This window comes from Vicugna pacos, chromosome 18 (assembly GCF_048564905.1).
Source record: "Vicugna pacos chromosome 18, VicPac4, whole genome shotgun sequence".
NCBI classification, from domain to species: Eukaryota; Metazoa; Chordata; class Mammalia; order Artiodactyla; family Camelidae; genus Vicugna; species Vicugna pacos.
Window position 1 is genome coordinate 28,913,025 of NC_133004.1, and position 12,189 is coordinate 28,925,213.

Consider the following 12,189-nt stretch of genomic DNA (forward strand, 5'->3'; position numbering starts at 1 on the left):
ACCATCCTCACCACCAGGTCAGCCTTAACCCCCAAGCCCCACATTGTGCCTGCTCAAATACCCTGTTAGGATGAAAAGAAGGACAGACTCCCACACGTGTCTGCAGTGATAAAACCCGAGCACAGGGATGGGTACTTCATAACGCAAAGTCCAAGTCTTAAGTGCTGGCGATACAATGGAACAGAGACAATCATTCATGTATTCATTTATTCTGCAAACATTTGCTGAGGCTGAGCTCACACCCTCCTCCTTGTCAGTCACTGTTCTAAGCACTCGTAGGAATATTTCTGACACAGAGAGAAGAAACCAAGCAGCAGTGCACTGTTATTTTCTTGGCCTTACTGTTAAGTGGTATTTTAAAATCACTTTCACAATATTAATATACAAACACACGTGCACACACAGGGCTACATGCCATTCTGTCCTGTTTCAGAGAGGCCCTTCGATATATATTAGAGCAACAGAAACTGCTCTTGAAATTGAGAACATGAGGCAGCATGACTGTCTCAAGTAGACCTCAAGAAAGGGTAATTTCTGAGCATACCTCAGCCCCTGGAAAGCCCTGTGGGACGCGGTGGAGCCCTGGAGCTCCCACCTTTCCATTAACTAAGAGCACGCCTACAGACAGAGGGGTGTGCTGGGAGCTGGGGGGGGGGGTGGTCTGACTCCAGCAGGGGTCACTCTGCTTCAGCGATGCTTCCTTTTCATGGCGCCGAGCTTCAAGGGGAGCAGGGATTAAGATTCTCTAACCTGATCACACATTACCATGTCTTAGTCCTCTAGTCTCTTAAACTCCACTTCAGCATTAAGAAGCATGCATCCCCTGGTCTGGATTGTGTGTGGCTGCGTCAACATCGCATGTGGGCGCTGCTTCCTGCATTTATTAAACACAGCAGACTAGATCCCATCAAGCTAAACCCCAGCCATCTAATATTATTGCAGCCTTCGATCCTTCCCCTAACAGAAGAGGCTGATCTTACGGGGAAAAAAGAACAATTTCTATCGGTGCTTTACAAAAGGCCTTAACGCATGTTTACCTAATGAGACACAGCAAAGACCCCAGGAGGCAGGCAGCCTGATTACACCCAGACCACAGATGACAGGTACGTGGCTTGGGCAGGACATGCTCCAAGAGAACTCGACCAAGATGTGACAAAGCCGAGTCTCCGTTCTATTTCCAGATCGCTCAGTCCCTCTACTCCGAGAACAGTGTGTCATGCTGCTTTTTCCACTCACTCAGACATGTGTTTGCTCCACAAGTAAACACCGCAGGCTTACTCTGAACCGGGCTCCACTCCCCCTCCAGCCCCTGGAAAGCCCTGAGGGACACAGCCACTCCTAGTTCACAGCCGCTCCTACATCCCACCCCCATTTCCTTGACTGCAATCCTTCTGGTTTCCAGACTATATGCACCTGTGAGAACTAATCTGATCCAACTGACAGAATCATGAGACTTTCTGGAGAAATTCTCTGGACCATTAATTACAATTTTCTGCTCGGGGGAAAAAACTGCCCAAGTGCAGTGTCGGCCTTACCTGCCACCGAGCTGTTGGCCGACCACGACGGAATGGCTGTCCGCCTCTGGTAGAAGAGGATGTAGGCCGTCTGCGTGCAGACCTCATCTTCCGACAGCTGCTGCACCTCACTGTCATCGAAGCAGTACCAGAGCCCGTCCACCGAGTTCTTACAGAACGCTGCCAAAAAGAGCCCACCAGCGATCAGCACCGGGGGTGGCGGCGCCGCTGCTCCACGCCACCCACACACATCGTTTCTTTGGCTCACAGAATTAATTCAAGAACCTTCTAAGGCTACAGGTAGTAACACAGAGAGAGGTTTAAAAAAATCCAAATTTCAAACCACACTCAGGCAAAATGTTTCAAGAAATCCCAAACTATTACAAATGGATGAAACTCTATTTAATCTCAGAAAACACAACACACTTATTTAAACCAGTGGGTCTCAGGCAGGGACGATTTTTCCCCCTAGGAGATATTTGGTAATGAATGGAGAAAATTTTGACTGTCACAGCTGAGGAGGGTAGGGGAGGATGCTACTGGCTTCTAGTCAGTAGAGACCAGGGATGCTGCTAAACATCCTACAATGCTCAGGACAGCCTCACAATGAAGCACTACCCAGCAAAAATGTTAATAGTGCAACGAGTGAGAAACTCTGGGGTTTTTTTGTTTGTTTGATTGGAGGTACTGGGGATTGAACCCAGGACCTTGTGCATGCTAAGCACTCGCTCTACCACTGAGCTATATCCCATCCTCTGTGAAACTCTGTTTAAAACATGTTGTAACATATTAGTGTTTATTAGAGATAGAAAATAGAATTAGAAATAATAGTAGCAGTGGATAACATTTGTTTAGCACTCATTACGTGCATCTCATTTAATCCTATGGGATTTGTCCTATTATTATTCCCGTTTTACAAAGGCTCAAAAAGATTAACCAGCTTGTCCAAGGCCATGCAGCTGGTGAAGGGAAGGGCCCAGCTCATTTCAGGACTGTCCAATCCCTGAGCTTACTGTTAAACCCCGACCCTACCCTGTCGCTCTCAGAGGTAGCGCAAACGATGCCTCATGAAGTCCCCCGGCAAACCGAGAACATCTGCGCTCATGAATGCATGCGGCCTGCTCTCTGGTTCAAATTCTAAGCCTGAGATAAAAACAGAGCATCCAAGTACCAGCAAGAAGGGACACAACTTAGTGTTCGTGAAGCCACATCACCCTGTAAAGACGTAGCAAGGAGCAGGTAAGCCTGATCCAGGAAGGTACGTTCTTATTACACTTGCTAAAAACACCCATTTATTGGGGTGAAAGTAAGTGCGCGCTAGAATATTTGGTTAACGCTGCGTCAGTAGGGCCCCCGGGGCACCAGGCGGGCCTCCCTCCGTCGGCCACTACCACTTTCCTAAGCACAGACTCCCAGGAGATGCAAGGGACCCGGGAGAGGAAGGGCTGTTTCAGACAGGTCTGGAAAAAAAAGAGCAGAATAAGACTGAGGCTGCAGGGAGGGAAGTCAGCCACAGCGGCAGACTCACTAGAACCAGAGGGGAGAGCGCTGGAGACACAGGCAGCAAACGGAGCAGGTAAGGCAGCACTCGTTTGCCCGATGGCGTCGGGCCAGGCTTGATGCACAGACAACCCCGCTGGTGGGGGGCTGCTATTCGAGGTGGGGGTGGGGGTGACGGTAAGAGAAGGTGCCAGAGCAACCCCGTGCTAGCTTCAGCCTGTTTCTCTTCAGGACGGTCTGTCCTCAGGCATGGCGTGGAAACCCGGGCAGCACCGTGACTCACTAATGCATCAACGATGTACTTATAAAATAATTCTGTGTGCTTTTCTTCCTAGCACCACTTTCTGAGGTGTTTTCTAGACTGGTGCTACTCAAATTGTGGCTCACAGACTAGTCACAAGATAAGCCAGAACGAGGTAAGCATTTTAAAAAGTTCATGGCAATCTGACACTGCATGATATTTTTACTGCATTTTTGCAAAAACACTGGGTTCAAGAAAGACTAGAAAATTTTTTAAAGGTTTAAAAGAATTTTTTAAAGGTTCTTCATCACAGATGGGTTGAGAAGCACCATTCTAGAATCCTTACACAAGTCAGCCATGCACGTACCGTGTAATTATAGTTAGAATCAGTGTGAAGTAAAGACCACGGCAAAATAAACACTCCGAATGAAAGCTCAAAAACAAGGTACCCTTAACTCAGCAATGCTGAGGTACTTCAAATGTTCTTCCCCGAAGAGCAGTGATACGGCCTGAGTACAGGAAAGGGGAAGTAATGCAGCGGGTTTGAACTCTGCTCAGGTAACAGCCCCGGAAGGAGGCAGGATCTCTTCCGGCTCCCTCATGCAGTCGCCAGGTTAGAATAAGGGGCTCACCTGAGGGCACAGAGCTGGGAAGGCGTGTCTGGCTCCTAACCCACACTCCTCTCACCAGTTTGCACCGCCTCCGAGGTAGGTACGGGTTTCCAGGCACTTTCCAAAGCCTGTTCTACGTAAAGAGCAACACGATAGGCTAAAATCTAGCACTATCCTATTTTTCTCAACAATTTCTTGCTAGAAACTACACAACGTGCTCATCATACTTTCCTGAGAAGCAGCGTTACACGTGGAAGACGCGTTCTTTACTGGAGGAAGCTAGCTGAACACCAACCAGGGATGCTGGCCAAGGCGTCACTTCACCAGCTGAGTACATAATTCTGTGACTCAGCATCAAAGACCACAGATGACCAGTAATGCCACGAAAGCAAGAATCCAACTGGACACACAGCATTTATTATATAAGTGGCCCCCATAAAATGTAAGTGTGAAATATGTAAGACACAAAAAAATAGTATTAAAATTTGGTTTATACCAAATACGAGGTAAAACATATTGAAACATTTAATTAATATTAACTTTGTCCTCTGTGGACTGAGAGGATCTACTGAACTTCTCTATCTCCTTTTTTCCTCCTTGAACGTGCTTCCTAGGGTAAGTAGTGGCCACCCACACCATTCCACTATGAAATACACTCCAACCTGAGATCGCTCTGCTCACAAGTAACTGCTGCCTGCAGCATCTAAATATTGAAAGAACTTGAACTAAAAGGGTCTCAAGAACGAAAGACTGTTGTATCCAGTCACCTCCCCGCCCCCTGCCTCCTGGAGGGAAGAGCAGGTTGAGAGCTAACTGCCAGGGAAGAGTCTGAAACACCAACTGGAAGGGTCTACCCTCCTCCACCTTCCCCTACCTTTGCGAGCCACTAGCACCCTGGGGCCTTGTCGCAGAAACCACTGAGTTGAGGAAGAAAAAGTGTCCCACAGAAGTGTACGTGCCAGAGAAGCTGAGCGGGAAGGATGCCGAAATCCGAGTCTCGGCCACCATGCAGTAGGGGCACCCTCACATCAAGTCCCCCACACGCAGGTGTCCCAGCAAGAAGCCCCCAAATCCACCTGCTTGCCCCAGGGGCATGCGTGCCCGTAACCCAACAATACCATTCCTGAGACTCAATCTCCAGGAAATACAGAATTAAAATACGGAAGAGGTGACTATGCACAAAGATGTTCATCAGTGTTATCTTCAAAGTTAAAAACTAGGAACAATGTTTGTGTTCAACAATGGGGGACAGTCATATAACATTAGAGACCTATCAACAGAAGATTCTGTGGTCATTAAAAATAGTGTTTGTAAGAATTCAGCGTCTCCCCCATTAGCCCATAAGGCCCTCACGTGTGGGCAGCAGGTTGCTAACCCCTGCAACGGGGAGTTATTGTTTAACAACTATGGAATTTCAACTTGGGAAGATGAAAAAAATTCTGGAGATGGACAGTGGTGATGGCTGCAAAGATGTGAATGTACTTAATGCTACAGAACCATATACTTAAAATGGTTAAAAATGGTAAATTTTGTTATGCATATGTTATCACAGTTTCTAAAAATGTTTAAGTGGTTATTTTTGAGTGATAAGCCCATGGGTTGATGGAATTGTTTTTCCTACCTCTCTCCAGTCTCTAAATTTCATATGATGAGTACTGTTGCTTTTACAAATGAAAAAGTAAATTTAACCTTAAAATGAAAAATCTTGCCAAGTCACTTTAAAGACACTATAAAAGTGATTGACAATTGCTCCAAGCAAGGGCGATAGATGCCAGGACCTCAAGAAAGGAGAGCAAAACTTTCAACGGGGCTTGTAGGTGAGCTCAACAAAGCAAGTCCTGGGTGAGCCAGACGATGTCACCGTCTGCACACACCCTTCCCGGCTCAGGTCAGACCGCGACCAGACGATCCAACACAGGACAGAGACCCAGAGGATGAAAACCGCCCGCACGGTTGCCACACTGCCTGCTGGAAGAGAAAGTGAGGCTCTAAAGCAAAGCAGCCCTGTCACAAGCAAAACGCGTCGGGAGGAATGGTCAGCACGGACGCCCGGCCTCTCGCGCTGCAGACCTGTGTAGTGCCCCCCTTGCATGGTGCCGTGATGATTGCACACAGCATACAGGTCATAGATGTAGTCCTCAGGGTCCCTCCCGAGTCCGTAGGGCCGTCTCCACGGAGACCAATGGGATGGCAAGCTCCAGCTGCTCTGGCTTCTCTTAACTACATGAGGTGTCATGTCCAGGCCAGTCAAAGGGAACTTGACCATGTTCTGAAGTTTCATACGCCTGTCTCCTTCCTGTTACAAGAAGAAAAACAAGTTCTGATGATATTTCCATGCAAACAGATGGCAGGTCAGTTCAGTGTGGAACGCAGACTCCATCAGCTGAAGGAGGTCTGAGTTACCTGTCGGACGTTTCCCAAGACACACACGAAATAAGGAAACAGACTAATCGTTTCAACTACCTGGAGGACCAGGTATTAATATTACCAGAAATGGAATCAGTGATCTACATGTACGGGGTGATGAGCCTCTCTGAGTCTTCGTTTCCTTAACTGATAAAGTGGTTTTCTGTCTTTAACTTGCAAAATGACCATTTCAGGTGGTCCATCCTGAATCCTCTGTCACAGAGACATGAAAAGTAATGGGACAGTAACACACGTGAAGGGCAGAGCCCGGTGCCGGCGGAGAACAGCTGTTCACACAGCAGGGCCTCTTTCCTCCCACCTCCCCCAGCAGGCACATGAAAAGTTAACAGTGACTCCGCCTAATATAGTCATTCAGTTGACAATCCTGGGTAATCTGTATTTCCCATTAAACCCACTGAGAAATCCTTTGAAATCTGTCAGTTGAATAGATATTTACCAATGTTTCCTGTGTCTGTGGGAGCTCTAAAAAACTAATCGGACACAGATAATGCCGATCCTAAGGAGCTACGGGTCAGCCAAGGGAAGAAAAATGTTCATAAGAAAAGGTAGGATGGGCCCTGGATGGTCAGGAAGGTCAGGCTAAAGAATCTGACTCTTGTTCTGCAGTCAAGGGGAAACACTGAGGCTCTGAAGGAGCAGGAGGTGATGTCATCAGAGTGGTCATAAACAGTGCCTGAAACACGGCAGAAAGGGAAGAGCAGTGTTGGTTAAGAAAAGAATTAGAAGACACTGCAATTGCAACCAGCTGGGAAGTATCAGAAGCCTGACCTGGCAGGGTGACACCAAGAATGGGGAGAAGGGGCCACATACAGGAGGCAGTGGAGAGGCACAGCCAAGCTGAACCGGTGACTGCCCAGGTGACAGGGGCAGGAAAGAAGAGTCGAAGATGGCAATGCAGTTTTGAGCTGGGGTGCTGAAGGGTGGTCCTATGTCTTCAAAAGAAACAGAAAGCAAAGGAAGTCAGTCTGTGTGTGTGGAAGGAGACAGAGAAGGCTAGGGTCCAAACCCTCAAGCAGCAGTCCACCTGCAGATCCCAACGGAAGGTGCAGCTGGGACCCTCAAGGCAAATGCCCGCTCTTCACTGGTACAGAAGCTGGACATCAAACCTCTGTGTGAAAACAGCCCCACCCCGGGGACCATGCGCGTGTCCTCCGACACCTTCACTTCATCAGAGGTCCTCGACATCTCTCAAACCTATCCGGATCCCTCCATCAGCACCGCCGCAACCCTACTGCAAGCCATCAGCATGCCTCCCCCGGATGCCTGCAATGGCCGCCTGCAGGTCTCCCGTCCTCTCCCTGTGGCCTCCAGCCCTCCACACAGCAGCCTAAATGCTCTTCAAAACAGAGACTGGGAAGTGCTGCTTCTCTGCTTCAGAATCCCACTCTGCCTGCAAGGTTCTGCTGGGACGACCAACCCCACTCGCCTCTTCTACCTTAATTCATGCCTTCCCCTGGCAGCCCCCAGAGCCCCACCGGCCTCTGCTTTCAGCCCCGTGCGCATGCTCTGCACCCACGGCGCCCTCGGCCACGACGCGTGTGCAGCCCTGCTCCCACCTCACCTGGTACAGGCCTCCTCCTAATATTTCAGATACAAGCCTTCTCAAAGCCAGGCTCAGAGACCTCTCCAGCTTTTACCTCCCATTCAGCTCTCTTACGATGGGGCTGCCAGGACAACTCTAACCTTAGGAATAGAGAGCCTTTTTGGGAAAATTGGCTCACAAAGCAAGACCACTCAAAGCAGAGTTTCTTTGCATATACTTATGACTCATCTCCCCAACTGTACAGCAGCTTCTTGGAAGCAGGACAACACCCGTTATCACTTTAGGTAGAAATAGAATTCTACCCGCCCCCAGAAAGGAGCTCAACTGTTTTTTTAAATCCCAGAGTACACTTACTTGAGCACAACATTCTAAAATCTAAAGCAAATCCTCAGGAACAAAGTAAAACAGCTACAGTATGAACTAAAATGTTTAGGGTTTAAAGGGTCACAGGATGCTCGAACTTTGCTTTGGGAAAGAACAAAACATGGCCTCACAGGGACAGGTGTGTGTCTGTAACACAGATCACTGGATCAAACAGGGACACCAAAGACCACTCCATGCTCCCCACCACTAGGGGGCGCAAGAAGCTTGGCCACAGCTTTGTTCCCAGGACAGACGTCTGCCTTACCTGGCGAAATCTCTTCAGGTGCACGATAAGCACATCGGGCAGGGTCCAGAGGCTGAGTGTGATGCTCCCCTGCTGCAGCTGCTTGCAGTGCGGGCAACGCCAGGCGTCATCCGGGGCAAGCTGAAACAAGGAGCACGACCTCTGTTAAGCGCCACTTACGGCACGACTTTTTTATAGGAGACGGCCGGACTCACTTCTTGGCCAGGCCATGGTACCACTCAGAATCTCTCCAGAAACTACGTACGATGGGAGTCAGTGGGAGAACACAATCCGAAGTGGTGCCTGGCTAGAGCTGGCACCCAAACATTTGCTAAACAGATTACATCTCAGAAAGGAACGGCTGTCTAGGTGAATACTGTACAGAGGATGTTGGAAGTCACAGAAGCACGTCACGCTCAGCACACTCCCAAACTCAACTCACCGCCTTTCTAGCAATATAGTTCCCCTTCCCCCCCTTCCTGCATGTCCCACCTCAGCAAATACCATTACCACCCATCAAGAGCAAAATTAAGGGGTTATCCCAAACCCTCAAACCCTTCCCTCCTCCTCCGCTCCACGTCCATCCAAAGTAACGCTGTCACTCTTCACACCTGTCTCCTCCTGTCCATCCCTCTAACCCACCTTCATTGAAAGTCCTCACTCACTCTTACCTGGTCTTCCTCAAGTTTCTTCACCGTCCTCCCGCAAGCATCAAACTGCTCCAAACAACTCTCCCTGCCTGCCATCAACAAGATCTTCCTCAACATCAGTCTGAGGCCCCAAATCCATATACGTCATCTCTGCAGGCAAGGATTTTGGGATGGAGACATAGAGGTACTAATACGGCATGTCTGATCAGATTTTTTTAAATCTACTCTGGAATTCAGAAGCTGTATCAGACCTGGACCATCAACATGACGAGGTAAGGGAAGCCATGGGAATGGATGGCGATGCCCACTGAGATGGAAGAGAAAGGAGCCAAGGACAGAGTCTTGGGGAACGCTGATTTCTAAGAGAAACACAAAAGTTGACAAACCACCAGAACCTGAGGACACACAGCCAGAAAAACAGGCAAATCAGAAGCACTGCTTTTATGCATATCAAGAAAAGAGAGTGGCAGGCACAGGGTGGATACCACATTCCATGGAGAGGTCAAATGCAGACTGAGCAAAGGCCACTAAATTGAGCAAACTAGGGGCCACTGAAAACTTCGGAGAGCAGTGTCAGGAACGCAAGTCAGACAGATGACAAGGTTTGGGAGGGAGTAAGTGGAAAGACGGAAACCACTAATGGTAAAGTTAGGCAGAAAAGAGGAGAAAGACCGGCCTGGTAGTTTGAAACAGAAGGAGAACTGAGGGGATTTTTTTCAGGACAGGGAGACTCAATCATATGCGTAGGAAAGATGAGGAGGGACAGAAGTCTGGGTGGATGAAAGTGAATCAGAAAATTAAACTGGAGGGACCTAAACTCATCTGGTAAGTCCACATCTGTGTGACATGCTGTCTACATGCATGGCCATCCAGCTCAGTGCACGTGGTAAAGGAGCCAGGTGTGGTTAATTTGTTCTTTAATTCCAATACACCATAAACAGATACTCTTCTGTGAGACACAGTAAGAATGTCGTGACAATGTCTAACAGCTTTGACAGTTTCTAAAACACTTCTTGGTTTCCGTGCTTATCTACAAAAGAGCTCCGGGACCTGCAGAGCACACGTGGGGCACCGCGGTCCAGCTAAATGCCTCGCAAATGAAGACAGCTGGCTCCGGAGGCGGCCGGTCCGTTTTCAGACAGTCTTTTACCAAGTTCTTCCTCATATGACGACAAACTCACTCTCTCTCTAATTTCCAATCTTTAACTCTACTTTTTAGATAAAATTAAGTCGAATCCCTCATCCACAAGATGGTCCTTGAAGTACCTGAAAATAACTATCAGACCCCACGTAAGGCTTCCCTCATCAAGACATAATCAGCCGTGTCAGGATTTCCAGACACACCATTCCCTACCCACGCTCTCTGTGCGCCAGCTTGTCAGTCTCTTAATGTGAACGTTTAAGGTAATGAGAAAAGCAGTGCTATCACCTGAGTTCTGGAACCTGTTTCTAAAGCATCCTTAGACAACCAGCTGCGGCCGACACCTACATGATGTTGCTGACGGTTACTGACCTTACAGGCAACTTGACCCCAAGACTATCATCACACAGCCCACTGCTAAGTCCTAACTTCTCCTCATCTGTATCTGTGTTGTTATTTTTGGACCCAATAACTGGACCTAATAGCTATTTGAATCCAATAACTGAAATTCTCAAGGAATAGCCCCCTTCATTCATTCTGGTATGTATTTTTTGAATGTTTTCTATGTGCCGGAAACTGCTACACAGACTAGTATTATTTTATGACGAGGATAGATTTTCTTACCTGCTGTCCTCCAGACACACTGGACTCATTACTGTTTCTCAACCTTCCTTCCTATCCCAGGACCTTCACTTCCTTTAAGTACCTGTTTAACCCCACTAGACTGTAAAGAGCTTGAGGGCACAAATGTTGTCTGTCTTCGTGTCTGCCGTATCCCCGGCACCTAGCACACCACCTAGCACATAGCACGTACTTAACAGACATGTACGGAGTAAACAAACCTCAACTAAAATATATAACCTAGCTTGTTTTGCTTTTGTTTTGTTTGGGGGCGGGGGGGAATTAGGTTTACTTATTTAATGTTTTTAGAGGAGGTTCTGGGGGTTGAACCCATGCTAAGGACCTCCTGCACGCGAAGCATGTGCTCTAGCGCTTGAGCAACACCCTCCCCCTAGCTAGCTAGAAAGATCACTGAGATGTTTCACAGTGTTGCCATCTAGTAGATTTGCTTGCTTTAGTTAAGCTTTGTGAAATCTCCCAAATCAATTAAAAAAAAAAAAGCTAAGTAGGATAAGGTGCTACACAGAGCGTATAATCAACCAGTTTCAAAGCCAGTTATTTTATATAAGCCCCAAATTTGAAAGATATGTCTAATGAAAAACTATTAAAGGCACTAGCTATTAACCGCCTGGGAGAGAAAAGACTCAGTGAGAAGATAAAAACCAATTTTCAAATATTTGAAGCATAGATAAGTAGAAGAAAATTAAGACTTGTCCTCAACCGTTCTTACTGAACTCGAGAGAGAGAACACCTGCTGGTTGTGGTAACTCGGGGACACAGTTAGGTTGACTTCGGTCACCATGGGAGATACTCAAAGAGGAAATGGTGTCTCTTCAGTAAGCAAATGCCTCAAAACTAAAGCTGTACAAACAGCAGCTGAGCAGTCATCTATCTGAAATCAGGCAGAAGAACTCAACCGTTAGAAAAAAGAAGTTTTAAAGTCCTCCCCAACCCTAAAATGGCATGATTCCCTTGATGCAAGAGTGAGTAACAATCAGTAGCCAGAATTATGATCCTAAACATCAACTCAAGATTAGATGAACTCCAAGTGCCCTCATCAAGGTTTCTCAAGGTGCTCAAACCTGGAGAAGCTGAAAAACCACACAGGCCTGTTGTACAGTGGACATCAAGCGTGCTTCAGCTCCTTGGCTTTGACTCTGTGGTAGAGCAATGTCTGTTCTTTTCCTCTACACTGAAAGGACTACTTATGCTTTTAAATATATTCAGAACATCATATTAACGTTCAGCACATCATTTTAATGGCATTAAAGAGTATGAATGACCCACAATGCCCCTCTTTAAATTTACTTAAGCATGAACTACAGTTGGCATCT

General features: G+C 47.5%; 1 protein-coding gene and 1 non-coding gene across 2 annotated transcripts in view; one reads left to right on the forward strand and one right to left on the reverse strand.

Annotated features, from left to right (window-relative positions):
- Positions 1-12,189, reverse strand: part of USP31 (ubiquitin specific peptidase 31) — a 69,842-nt gene that overhangs the window by 10,604 nt on the left and 47,049 nt on the right. The window contains exons 12-14 of the mRNA XM_072942782.1: positions 8,465-8,584; positions 5,937-6,162; positions 1,536-1,694 (exon numbers count right to left, since the gene is read on the reverse strand). Of these exons, the coding sequence (XP_072798883.1) occupies positions 1,536-1,694; positions 5,937-6,162; positions 8,465-8,584 (505 nt within the window). The remainder of the gene's footprint in view (positions 1-1,535; positions 1,695-5,936; positions 6,163-8,464; positions 8,585-12,189) is intronic.
- Positions 11,968-12,094, forward strand: LOC116284264 (small nucleolar RNA SNORA22). The gene has a single exon (XR_004194030.2). It is a non-coding gene; the product is annotated as a small nucleolar RNA SNORA22 (small nucleolar RNA).